The 13,407-nt window shown below is 44.7% G+C and overlaps 1 protein-coding gene across 3 annotated transcripts in view; it reads right to left on the reverse strand.

The window, feature by feature from the left end:
• The window catches only part of Hpse2 (heparanase 2), a 601,936-nt gene that overhangs the window by 9,281 nt on the left and 579,248 nt on the right, over positions 1-13,407 (reverse strand). For all 3 annotated transcript variants that reach the window (XM_006527214.4, XM_011247295.1, NM_001081257.2), the window contains one exon: positions 10,469-10,615. In XM_006527214.4, coding sequence (XP_006527277.1) covers positions 10,469-10,615 — 147 coding nt within the window. The remainder of the gene's footprint in view (positions 1-10,468; positions 10,616-13,407) is intronic.

Genomic DNA, 13,407 nt, shown 5'->3' on the forward strand with positions numbered 1-13,407 from the left:
ACTTAGCTGTCTGGCTTTTTCCTCCCACAGCAGTTCAGGAACGGGACTGGCTGGGCTGCTACAGAGAGGAGACCAGAAGAGACAGGAAAGACTGGGAAGAAAACGTCCCGTCCCGTTCCCCTCAATCCTCTGGGGTGAAGCTTTACTGCTTGAAGCTCATCCAACTCTGCATCCTGCCCATGAAGGGCACACCGAGGGTCTGAACGGCTTTGATCTAGCTTTTCCAAATGCCTACTAGCACTGTTTCACGTGGCACAGGGGAAGCTCACAGGTTCAGTGCCAGGGATATAGATGGACTTTTTCTGTATGTAGCAGATTGGGGGGGGCATGATTTGAATGGTGTCCCATCTAAATCTGCACAACCGGATTCCACCATGTGCATCCAATGCCTTAAAATAACTTAGCACACATGGCAGACAAGATGAGCACCCAGCTAAGGAACCTAGATTTTTACTGATATTGCTGACTTCCACCTGGTGAGAGACTCATCTGGGGGGCAGTTTTAAAAGAAAATTTAATCCTGCAACCATCTCAAAGCTCCATGTCATAGGCATATCACACTCAAACCACAGGACACAATTGAAACCAGAAACAGAAACTACAGCGCCATGACTCCACAGCTAACTGTGTCTTATTCTCATTGTAAAGAGCAGTTGCCACAGTCACCAAGTGGTAATTAAGGGGAATTACTCATATCTGCATGGTTCGCTGTGATGTAAAGTTAATTACAACAGACTTAGGCTTTGCCCACCAAGCCAAAAAAGTCACTAGAGCATGCAAATGTGTGGCCAAACACACTGTAATAAACACATTATATAGAAAAACACAAATCGAAGGAAAATCAAATTTAGCCCGGATTTCAACAGTTTCTGTGGTCTAGTGCTAGTGTATCTTTGTGGCCTTTCTCCTCACCCCACAGGCGTCCCATATTCTAGTCCTTTGTGAGATTTGCCACCTCCAGGGCAAAATGAGCCTTGAACTTGTGTACTTCCAAACCTCTGTAAGCTTATCTTGCAGCCTCAAATGGCCTCCCATACTACAAGCCTTTCCTCGAAGCATGGCTTTCTGGGTAAACATAGTGGCTTTAGACTTTTCCAGATCCCAAGCCAGAGCTCTCTCCTTTCCTCCGGCTTCCAGGCTCCTGTGTTGTTCTTAGAGTCCTTTCTGTCTCAGAGGTAATGCATCCGTTGTGGAGACCGAGGCATCTTTCCCCAGCCCTACTTGTGTGAAGCAGGTAGAGGCAGTGTGGGGCAAGAAAATTCCCTGTATGGCAGAGTGCAAGTAGTGTGGAGAGTTTTTCCAAATATAAGTATAAGTTAATCTATAAGCCACACTTGAAGTAGGCTGATGACTTTATGGTCATGGCTCCCTGGATACTTCTTGAAATCCATTAAAGCAAGTAGAGAAATATCTCCATTTTATTGGCTTTTGACAGTGCTCTGTGTATCACATCAGCACTCTGTATGACCTTCTGAGGAAAAAGAATAAGATGTTCTATAGATGTCAAAGGGCAATATGTGCCATAACTCTCAGCCATTCAGGTAAACAGAAGCATGGAAGGTGTGGTCTTCAGTGGTTGCTGGTGTTTGGCAGCCAGGAGACAGGTTTGTGCTGTAGGCTCTGTAGGTGGAATAGACCACCTCTTGACTCCAAGAAACATGGGTTCAGGACTCAAGCCCATCAGCAGGAATGAACAGGAGTAGAACTTGTCACCTCCTAAAGGTGACACATTTACATCACCAAACCACAAAGAAGACGAGGGCTGGCTCTTCTCAGTCTATCATGAACCACCTACATACTTAGCTTTCCTGCCCTTAGTTTTCGAGCCAGCCATTCAGGGCCATGTTGGCCACACCATGAAAAAACCATCCTACGGGAAGGACAGAAATCCCTGCCACGTCAGTGTGAGGGGACAGGCCCGAGCCATGATGGGCAGCTATGCAGAAAGTCTGCAGCTGTTGAAAGTGAGCTGGAAGGAAGTACACTCTGGAGCTAAGAACAAACGGGAGGCTCTCAGAAAGCAACAGTGAAAACCGTGGATCCGCAAACATCTTGGTTTAAGATGTCAAGTCACTGTAAAATAGAAAAATCATTTCATAATCCTATAATCTGCACATTACTAATCTGGGATTTAAAACAAAGCAAACAATAAAGCTTTGAGAGGCCAGCTCTCAGCCTTTTACTCAGGCATGAGAATTCCCACAGGCTTAGGGCACGTTCACACCTTTGGCAAAATGGCCTGGTGCCTGGATGGGGAAATCAAAGATGTGAATCATCTGGGACCCGTGTTCCAGGGTTTATGGAAGGCCAATCCTTCCCAACTTTGGTCACATATTTGAATCACCTAGGGAGCTTTAAGAATTGCTTCAGCCCAGAGATTTGGGTTAATTGCTCTGGGGTGTGGTGTGGGCACTGGGGTTTGAAAGCCAATAGCTGTTCAAAGTGCAGCCAGGGTGAAGCAGCACCAGGGTGAGAAGGGATGGAGACATTTGCAGCTGGGGTGAGGGGAATCAAGTAACCCTCTGGCTGTCACCGTCTGAGTTTACTTTGGATAAAAGGTGCCTTCTTGACTCTTTTGCAATGCCATGAAAGGAGGCCATGGTTTTTAACCCAGGATACATGAATTCTTCTAAAAGGAAATATTTTGGTGAATAAACTTTAGTGGACATTTCTGCCCTTTCAACCAAAGCTGCCCCACACATGTACACTGTGTGGTGAGTGAGCTCTTAGTACCAGGGAAGTTGTGGATAAGTACTTAACACACGGGGCGCGCGCGCGCGTGTGTGTGTGTGTGTGTGTGTGTGTGTGTGTGTGTGTGTGTGTGGTGCACCCAGGCAGAGGAAGCCTTAGCAACGACCTCACACGGAGAAGAGAGAGCTGAACACATTGTCCCTTTGGACAGCCCTGCTCCTTCACATCCCTTAGTTCCTCCTAAGTCCTGGGTTGTGACACCAGCTCCATAGTGACAAGCTTTACTTAGGAAGAAGAAGATTATGGGGGCGGGGTGAAGAATATCCCACCTGGCACCTTTACTACATTCTCAGATCTGCATGCTATGATTTACTTAGACCACAACATACATATTGTTACAGCTACCACCTCATCGTGAGCCACAAAATACACAAAATTCAACAAGGCTCACAAGGCCCTCAAAGCTTCTAAGCTTCTGTGAATGAGTTTGCACTTTCTGCAGACCCCAAGGCCTCTTCTCTCTGCAGGTTTGCCTCCCCTTTCTCCACAGACTGTCTCAGATCCTGAGTGTGACCACTTTTAATAAATCCTCTGTTCACATATATCTGCATCCCTGCTTTCTCTGGTGTCCACTTGGAGCTCAGACTTGGCCGTTAGTGTTTACACTGGTGCTCGCTCACAGTCCAACGTACAAACATCCCCAGGGAGCTTTCTTGCTATTTGGGGCTTCCAGCCAGCTTGCTTTTCCTCCTGAGGGGCTCCAAATGACCTTTCAAAAGGGCTGCAGCTGCCTCAACAGGACCCTTTTTCTCTAGGTAAAGGAGGTTTCCATTCTAAGCTCTGCTTTAAAAAAAAAAAAAAAAAGATCTGATTTTCTCTTGATATTTAAAGACCTACCCGGGCCCTCATGGTTGGCAGATTCTCCCATATCCATTCAGTCTAAGTATTACAGCTTGGAGTGCCTCACATGCTACGGTATATAAACAGATTCCAGCTTCCTAATGGATTGAAGAGTATACTGTAAGTGCTCTGCGGGACAGTATGTTCCTACCATGCAGCATGTCATGAGTTCAATCCTCAGTGCAGAGAGAACAAGGAGAGCAGGAGTGAGGATGTGGGAGGGAAAGAGGGAGGATATAGAGAGAAATTAGAAGAAGATAGCAGTGTGTATTCATCTGATCTCAGAAATATAAATGCACACACATTTAAATGATATAAATGGAATGGAGGAAACCATAAAGAAACACTTCATGTCAAACTAATACTCTAAAAGTGAAATATTTGAAAAATTAGCAAGACACTAGAAAATATAGCTCAATATACATGATAGATGTCAGAGGGGGAAACTGACTTATATTGGAGCAAAATTACATGCTTTTAATAATACAAATTAATTCCCAATGGAAAAATAAGCAGGGACACAGGAAACTTATGAAATCAGTACATTAGTAGCAGATACGAGCATCTTCAATCTTAAACATACACAATGAGTGTGGTTGAAGAACAGCATCTTTCATTATGAAGTTAGCAGAGATCTGAAGCGATTAGATCATGCTAATGACACATTTCCTCTTCTTGCTCACATCTCTTCACCTAAGACTGGCTGGGCAACAACTGCAAGGATGATCCCAGGAGCTACAATTCTACACTTCTATAGATGCTAGGGATCAGGAATCCAGTGAAGCAGGCTGGACCGCGGGCATCTGAAGAACTCTACAGAGCACAGGGCATAGACTTCTCTACTCATCTTTCTTAAAGGAAGTATAGAAATGACAAGAAATATCCCTTTAGCTTCATATAAAGAGGGCCATTCCTATAATTGGAGCCAGGCAATCCCAGAGTAGACCAATTTAGGAGCTGCACTGTGCAATCAAACCGAAGCTGGAATCCTTTTAGGCAGGTACATCATATGAGAGACTTCTTAGTGGCATCTTTAAAAAAAAATTCCTCTAAAGTGCCATCTTTTACTATATATACTCACTGTGGGTTTCTGTTTACTAGACTGCTGAGATAGTCCTAATTAATTTCAGAAAGGGAGGGAGGGGGGAGAAACTAAGTAAAAGTTGCATAGTTATTAAAAGATGGCACTAAATAATACAGTCCAGGTACCGACTACTGTCCCCAGCACTGAATGAAAACACTTAGAAGTCAGGAGTGTGCTGGCCCAGGCCTAGACTCCTTTTTGCTGGGTCTGTTGGTATCCAAACCCCAAACACGGAGCTTCCCTATTTACTGATGATAGAGGGTTGGTAAAGCAGTGGCCCGTTCAGTTCTCCGGACTTCTGCACAAGCTCAGAACCCAGCCATGCAGTAGCAACACAGTCGGCTCTGAAAGGGACATGGAGCTATTTTAGAAGTCTTAGAGCCTGGGAGTTAACTGAGTGAGTCTTCAGAACCTTTTGTCTGGCTAGAATCAAATGATACCTTTCTATCAGCATGCAGTTAGATATCAATGCTATTCTTTGACATAAATTTAATGAGGATGAAATCAAAGCAAAAGTTATGTCCCAGAGAGTTGGAAAAACCCAAGCAGTTTGAGGATAGAGAAGAAAAATGTTCATTTTTTTTTCCCCAGAGGCTAGGCAAGACCTGTGGTTTATAAGGGCCTCGAGATTCCCAGCTACAGTTGTATCTGCTGCAGGAGAAGAAGATGCAGAGCTGAGGTTTAAGCATCAATGGGACCCATGACCCTCAAGGCAGAGTCTGAACCTCACTGTGGAACTGGCTCCAGGCTGCTTTCTTTGGGTCTTAATACTAATAACAGAGATAAGGTTTTTTTGAAGGCAAGGACCTTTGAGTTCTCTTGTCCCAACATTGCCACCAAAACCTACACATTATAGAGCTCTGAAGGCCTGGTGTTTATACTGCTCAAGAAAGTCAAGGAAATGTACATTGTACTGTGGCCAGACAGTAAGTGACTACCACCATTACTGAACAGGGCTGGAATCAATTAGCCCTGTGCAGAGGCCTTGTCAACTATATTAATTCTGGGCAGAGTTTAAGATGGACAAACCCAGACAATCTCATGACATTTCAGTTATTTGATGGTACCTCTGTCCTCTGTAATTATGATGGCTCACCACTGCACTGCAGGGACAAGACACTGCTGAAGATGAGGACTCAGCTGTGGATGAGGACTCAGAAGGATGCCAGGTGTTTCTTTGCTTTGTCATTTCTAGTTGTGCAATTCTTGGGTGACTACGGCAATGCTCCAAGATTCAGTTTCTCTACCTCCAAAGTGGGAGGTACACCCTTCCTGGTGTTGTTCCTAAGGTTATATAAGGTGATGGCTACCGCAGCTATTACAGCAAGCCTCCTCTGTATTAGCATAAAATGAAATGTTCAGACATACTCAATTGTGGCCAGTAAACACGGAACAGCCTCTGGTCTATGTGGCTTAACACAGACTCTAAATGAGGGCAGGGAACAAAACAAGATTCCCTCCTAATGTCACTAAGCCCAGAACTCTTAGCAGACAATGGTTCCCTGAGGTCTGTGGGTTAGAATGTCTAAGCTGATGAAAGGTGTCTCTTCTTTTCTAATTTTTATATCACACCCCTCTAAATGGAAACACACACACACACCGAGAGAGAGAGAGAGAGAGAGAGAGAGAGAGAGAGAGAGAGAGAGAGAGAGAGCCTGGAATCTGTCCTCACACCTGTCTGACTCTCCCTGGAAAAGTGACGCCCTCACTTTCAGACACTGGTTGGCTTCTCTCGTCCAGATGTTGCTCACATTTGTTGAAAGACCTTGGTTCATCTGTGGTCACACAAGACCATGAGAAGACACTTTCTGTAGATTGTGGAACTATCCTAGAAGAAGTGTTCCTCTCCTCTGACGTATTCAAAAAAGGGACCATCTCCCATAGAGCTGAGGCCTAGCCCACAGGAGACCCACAGATGGGGATTTTCTGAGAGAAACCAGCCAGCTATTGCCACCATCCCCCCTTTAGCACAGCCTCTGTGTGTGGCCGGTTGGTGGCTTGAAGAAGTTACTTGGCTGGCGATCACTGGGACCGCAGGCTCTGGGAGTGTAGAGGACACTGGACTGAAGAGAATGGTTGGTAGCTGAGGGTAGTGTGATTGGGTGGGTGGGTGGGGTCAGTCCTCTCTTGTCGAGCCTTCCTGAGGCAGGACTGTCTGGATGGCATCTTCCTCATCCATAGCTCTGCTCCTGAGGATACCCAACTTGTCCTACACCAGGCGGGACCAGGTGAATCCGAGGTGAAATTTATCTCTTTTAAATGGAACTCCTTGTATCTCTAGCAGTTTGAAGTATTATAGGCCAAATTTGCCAAATTTTGCTAGGCAGCAAAAGTCCTAAACTTACCTCTCTTCTCTGAACCAATTCTGTTTCTGTCAACTCGTCTGTGATGAGTATGCACTCCAGAGGCAGGATATTCTTGGCTTGAACACTCTACATTTTCTAAGATACCCTGACCTGGCCTCTTGTCTGGTTCCTAGAATTTCTACAACCACTTAAACAAAGAGTCAGGATGTGTGTGGGTGTCGGTACTGGTGGCCCACTGAGACAGGAGATGGTGAACTCCGATGCTAAGGCACTGCCTGAGCAGCAGCTTCAGGAGCACTTCCTACAAGAGGGCTGACCCCCTCGCTTTCCACCGACACAGTGAGATCCTTCCAGAGGCTTCAAATCTCCCCAGCACTGACGGCAGGTCTGAGAGGATAACCATTTCATGGTCTTAACAAAAACACTTTCTGGCATCCTCCTAATGTTGACCTAACTGCTGGTTTGGATGTGACTTGCTTGTGTTAGATCCTTTTCTGGCTGTTCCAGAGAGGAGCAGTTACATATCCTTTGCCCTGAGAACTTTCCATTCTCTTCTGAGTTAATATGGCTTTAGGCTGTAGCAAGGAATTAGCAGATATAGAACAGAGTCAGGCCCGAGAGGCTTATAAAAGAAAGAAAAGAGACACCAAAGACTGAAATCACTTCCTAGCCGTTCCTTTCATCCTTTCTGAGCACTTTGCTTTGCTGACACCACCACGTGCTTCCTTGGAGACCCCCAGCCAGACTCACTGAGGGCTCTTGTGCTGTAGCAGAAACTGAGCGCTAGATGTGGCACTAGACAGTCCACTCATTTGTCTGTCTGTCCCCGCCTAGCAACTTATAGGCCAAGAGGGCACAGCACAGAGTCAGAGCCTCCAGGGCTTGGGAAAGAAGAGATGATAAATTATTACAACTTTGTAGTAAAGGAACAGACCAAAATGTTACTTTAAGGTGCGAAGTTTAGCCGAGCAGGAGTCAGGTCTTTACTTCGGATTCTAAACCAGCGGTTCTCAACGTTCCTGATGCCATGACCCTTCAATACAGTTCCTCATGCTGCGGTGACCTCTAATGATAAAATTATTTTTGTTGCTGCTCTGTAAGTGTAATTTTGCTACTGTTATGAATCATAATGTAAGTATTTTTAGACACAGACATTTGCCAAAGGGGTTGGGATCTACAGGTTGAGAGCCACTGTTCTTAACCATCTTAATACCAACATATAATAATATGTATACATATAATATACATAATAATAATACCAACGTATAAGGTAAGATGTAACTATCTTAGAGCTGGGTATCTAGATTTGCATTTATAGCTACATAGTCATGCTTTACACCCAGATAAGGCCTTATTTCACTAGTGTTCTCTAATTTGATCTCACTCTCTTCTTTTTTTGCAGATAAAGAAACCAAAAGCTAACCACACGGATGAATGTCAGCTTCTGCAAGCTTTCTGGTCCCGTTTGATCTCAGCATTTTACCAAGTTCTTCCTCAGGATTTCTGTGGAATGGAATTACTTTGTCTTCTTGTCCTCCTGTAGTCCAAACAAAACGGTAACACAGCTCCTTACGACTCTGCTGACTACGTGCAATGTAGGGTGGCAAAGTGTATCACAACCAGAGAGTCAGTTACTTCAGGTACCCTAAGGACAAGGCTGTGGAGGCGTGGCCATAGTGCTGGGGTGAACAGTGAAGAGAACTATGCTGTGGTTGCCGGGGAAACAGGCTCATTCAAAGACACTGCCCTCTTACCATCATCCACGCTGGCCACCTTGGTTTGGTTTTTATGCTGTTTTCAGTAAGCCTTTTATAAAACCATAATATTTGGCACACAAAGAAGTGTGAAAAAGATCATTCTTAGGCCCAACAATAACTCCCCCTCTTCCACAGCAGCCTGGGCCTGAGTGGAGGATCCGGAAGACAATGGATACTTACTCAGTATTTATGGCCCACCTGGAACCTGACATAGAGCGCCTCATTTACTGAGTCCCACCTGAGAGGAAACTGAGGCTCACAGAGGTTATATAATAGAACTTGTCTCATATAGAGTAAGGGTTGACATCTTGACCTACTGGACAAAAAGCATTACTCTAAGTATGCATTTTCTTATTGACACTGGACAGGCTCAGCTCCCAGGCTCTCTGGTTTCAGGGACTGTAAACTGTCACAATCAATTACTGCCAGGGACTTAGCCTTTTATATATGCTAGAAATATCTTTGCAGGTCATTACTGAATACTAGCGAGAGGTTTGCCTGCACTTATGGTCCTAAGAAAATCAGAACCAGGATGAGAATTTAGGGCTGCAAAGAACTGTAGCAAATACAGAGTAACACTTGAGTGCTATGTTTCAGGGCTTGAGATGGAGACTAATAGATTCAGAATTTACCTAGGCCGTACAATCGTTTTATAGCATCTTAGCCCAACACTGGGTATCCTGCTTAGAATGAAGGATGTGAATTCAGCATGCCAGCCATGAACTACAGGGTTAATAGATAGTAACAAAACTTTCAAGGGTCCTGAGGATACAGGCAGGTTTCAAAAAAAAGAAGAGTTAAAGCTATGTATATGCAGTGGACAGAAAGAGCCAGAATGTGAAAATACAGATCTGGGGTGGGCTAAAGAGATTCAGTAAGTGACTTCCCAGACTGTTTTGTTCCATTGCACATCCAGTTGGAAGCCAAATGCAAGCCACCAAGGTTGCAGTGAAGCACTGACCAATTATAGCACAAATATTTGTGGGCAGCTGTGGGAGTGCAAGCCACCTGCTCCAAGTTTACAGCTTTGTTAAACTTGGTAAACATTAAAAATGCAACGGGAACGCCCCTGATCTGCACAGCATCCCATGCCTGTTCTAAGAGGCCTTGCTCGGGGACTGGGGTGTTTCTGCCCTCGGCCAAGCCTTTCTCAGTCTGGGTCAGTACTGCCTTCTGCTGGGACATCAGTGTTGCCAGTCTCCAGGAGAGACTGAGGGAGGCTGTTTGAAGGGCCACAGGGATCCTGGAATACAATGTCCCTCCTTTTGTCCAGATAGATAAAACAGATTCAGCAGTGATGTGTCAAAGTTATATAGTTAAGGGCCAAAATGACTCTTGATCTCTGGACTTTGGGCCTTTCTTTAGGGCTTCTCTCTCCACCTCAGGGTTTGGAGATGACGATGAAAGGGAGACATGCATACTGTCATGTGATAGTATGGCAGAATGAAGAACCGACATGAGCAAATACCAACAGTACCTTGGTTGGGAAGTATTTTGTCTACTGTTTGACTTTGCAGATAGATGTAAACATGGGGATAGGCAGGGACCTGCCCAGAGGTTTCCCTAAAATGATCTGAGCCCCCCCTTTAGACTGTTTATCCCAGTCAACATCCTTAAGCCCCAGTGATGAGTAGCAACCATGCTGCCTTCAGTAGGAAGGGCCACTCTTGCTTCCTCCTCACTCAGCTCCTGCCCACAGGGTCCTAAGCCAATTCCAGCCTGGCACTTACTTGGACTTTAGGCCTTCCTGCCCATAGGGCTGCAGCAGATACTGGTGCACGAGCTTGTCCCTCAGAGTCCCAGCCAGTTTGATTTTCTTTCTTGATCGATGTAGGTTGATGATGAAAAGTGTGATAGAGCCACGGACATAGTTGTGGCTGAGTTCCAGAGACAGAGAGAAGAGCGGGAGGAGATGAGACAAATTGGTCAGTTAGATGCTCCTAAATAACTTATAGGCTGTACAAAACAGGACCACCCTAGAAAAGTGTCTTCATTTGATGAATCATCCTAAGAGACCTTCAACATGGGAATGCCTGGTTATTGCAGTTTCCTGAAGAGAAGGTACCCACCTTCCACTCTACCCCATGTTTGTTTAAATTTGTTGGGAATATGTGTGTGTGTGTATATGTGTGTATATAAATAAAATGACTGCCATAAAAGAAAAAAAAAACCAGGAAAATATAAAGAAACAAAGAAGTAAAAGAAAATTTCCCATAGTTATATAATCTTGAAATAGTACAACATTTTGGTCAACATTCAGCATTTGTACATCTTAGTCTGAGAATTATCAATATGGCTTTTTAACTATAGGATCAAACTATCTACATAGACCTTTTCAGCTATGTATACATAGTTTCTCTCACTTATTCAGGAATGCTGAATTTCCAATCATAGAAATGTAACATAGTTTATTTAGCCAGTCCACCACTTTTATGGATTCATGTTCTTTCAATATTTTGCCATTATAAGTTACACCACAAAAGCCTTAATTTTACATAAATCATTTGTGCATCATGCTTATTTTTGGTGGTAACATTTGGTGGTGATGCTGGAATTGCTGGGTCAAGGTCACGTGTGTCCATCATATGATTGTACATCAGCTCTCCAGTCTTCCCTGCGACATCCCTTTGGTGTTCACAGGAAGAGAGTTTACACCCGTGTGCTCTTACATGGCCTGCTTTGCCTAGTGTGGTGTGAGTGGACATGTTCAGACCTCTGGGAAGATGCAGAGGAACTGCCCATCTGATGGCATGCCTGCTGCCCCTGCTAGGGGAGGAATGGAGGCATCGTGTTCTTTGGTTTTTACTTCTGAAGACACACTGTCTTGCTATGTAGCCCAGACTGTCAGTGGATGATGAACGACCTGCCTCAGTCTCCTCTGTGCTAGGATTACAGACACATGCCACCCTTCCCAGCTTGACGATCTTGGACACAAAGGCCTGGGTGCTGAAAAGAATATGGGGAGCAGAGCCCCAGGGAGCCACGGTGGAAAAGGAGTGTGAACAAGAAATACATCTTCTTACTGGAAGCCATCTAGGTCTGGCCATTCTTAAAGACTGGTTTTGGTCCTGGGGCTCAAATTCAGATGATAACTATTGATGGCAATGCCTTTATTTACTGAGGCATCTTAATGGTCTTGGGTGAAACTCTTTTTTTTTTTTTAACCCATAGCAATATCACTTATTCTGACAAATACACACATTTTGAGTATATTGATGTTATTTAGATGGTTTGTAAAAATTTGCTTCTGCCAGCTCTGTTTTAAGAGTACCCATTTCTTCATGCCCTTAGGAACACTGAGTATTTATCTTTTAAAATATCTTTGCCAACCTGAGAGAAGAAAATGGGATCATGATGTTGCATTTTATATTCTTGTTCATACTGAGGCGCACAGCTCTTTCAGTTGCCCAGTCGCCATTTTAGAATCTCTTTAGATGCGAGCAGGGTGTTTGAGCTAGGGGAGAACATAGGCCCATGCAAGGAGAACCTTGCAGTGTGTATCAGCAAAGCTATAACGATTTCCCTCTCTGTAGGAAAAAAGACCTTGTTTCTAAGAGGTCCCGTGGGGCCCCATCTGGATGGGTTAATGAGAGGAAACAGAATGACCCAGCCCAGCCTTCGAAAGAGGAGTTCAGAGAAACTCTAAGACAACTTTGCCCAGAGGAAAATGCTGCTTGCAGATATGGAACCCCTGGATTCCTAGGTCACTGGTCTTTGCTCTAACAGAGGCCATGAGAGAAAGTTACACAGCCAAGGGCAGACTGGTAGGGTAACATACAAGTTTTAAAGTACAGGCTCTCTTCATTTGGGTTTGAGGCCTGGGAATATGTATTAAGATCTTGCCAAGATATTTGGCTGATGAGTTGGGTTTGGGAACTACAATCTTAAACCAAAAACACTGAGGTTATGAGAAGGACTCCCAGAATATCCTCCTGGCTATGTATCAGACATTTTCCAGTCACATCTGTAAGAAGGTACACTGTTGTGTTCAGGCTTCTTGGAGGTCTGCATTTGTGTTCTGATAAAACATTAAATGGCTCCCCTATGCAGTCCTTCCTGAACTCCATTCTAATCCCCTGCAGCATGTAAATTAGCTTTTGCAGTCAAATGATTCAGAAGAGAATGCCAACTGATTTGAGCAGGCTTGAGTTCTGAAGGATGCTGGAGACTTGTGTTGGCAGTGACTGTCTCTGAAGAAGAGTATCAGCTCATTTCTATAGGTGGGATCTCAGCTTAGCTGAGCTATGGACAAGACAGATGAAGACATCATTAGCTATAGGTACTGTGGGCTTCAGAGTGTGAGCAAAATAGGCATGGGTGGGTATCAGTTTAGCCAGACCACAGGAAACCCTTTTGCAAGCAACTATTAAACAATCGTTTTAAAGGCCAGCCGTGGAGGAGGAGAACAGCACGTGCTTGCATTTATGAGTTTCTCCTTGGCAAGCTGGGGCAGAATGTGCCCTTAGAGACTAGGAAGAAGGGTGGGATGGGAGGAACTGGTGGTTTGGAGGGAGACCTGAAACACAGCATTGCTGTAGGGAACACTGTTTTTCCAAGCTGCTTGGCAATGGTTTGATTTCCATGTACATAGTTCTCTTGGGACAGACAAACCAGCATAGCCCAGGGAACTAATTGAACAGGTTCTCAAAGAACTCAGGGACCTCGTAGG

The sequence above is a fragment of the Mus musculus genome, chromosome 19, assembly GCF_000001635.26.
Source record: "Mus musculus strain C57BL/6J chromosome 19, GRCm38.p6 C57BL/6J".
Classification (NCBI taxonomy): domain Eukaryota; kingdom Metazoa; phylum Chordata; class Mammalia; order Rodentia; family Muridae; genus Mus; species Mus musculus.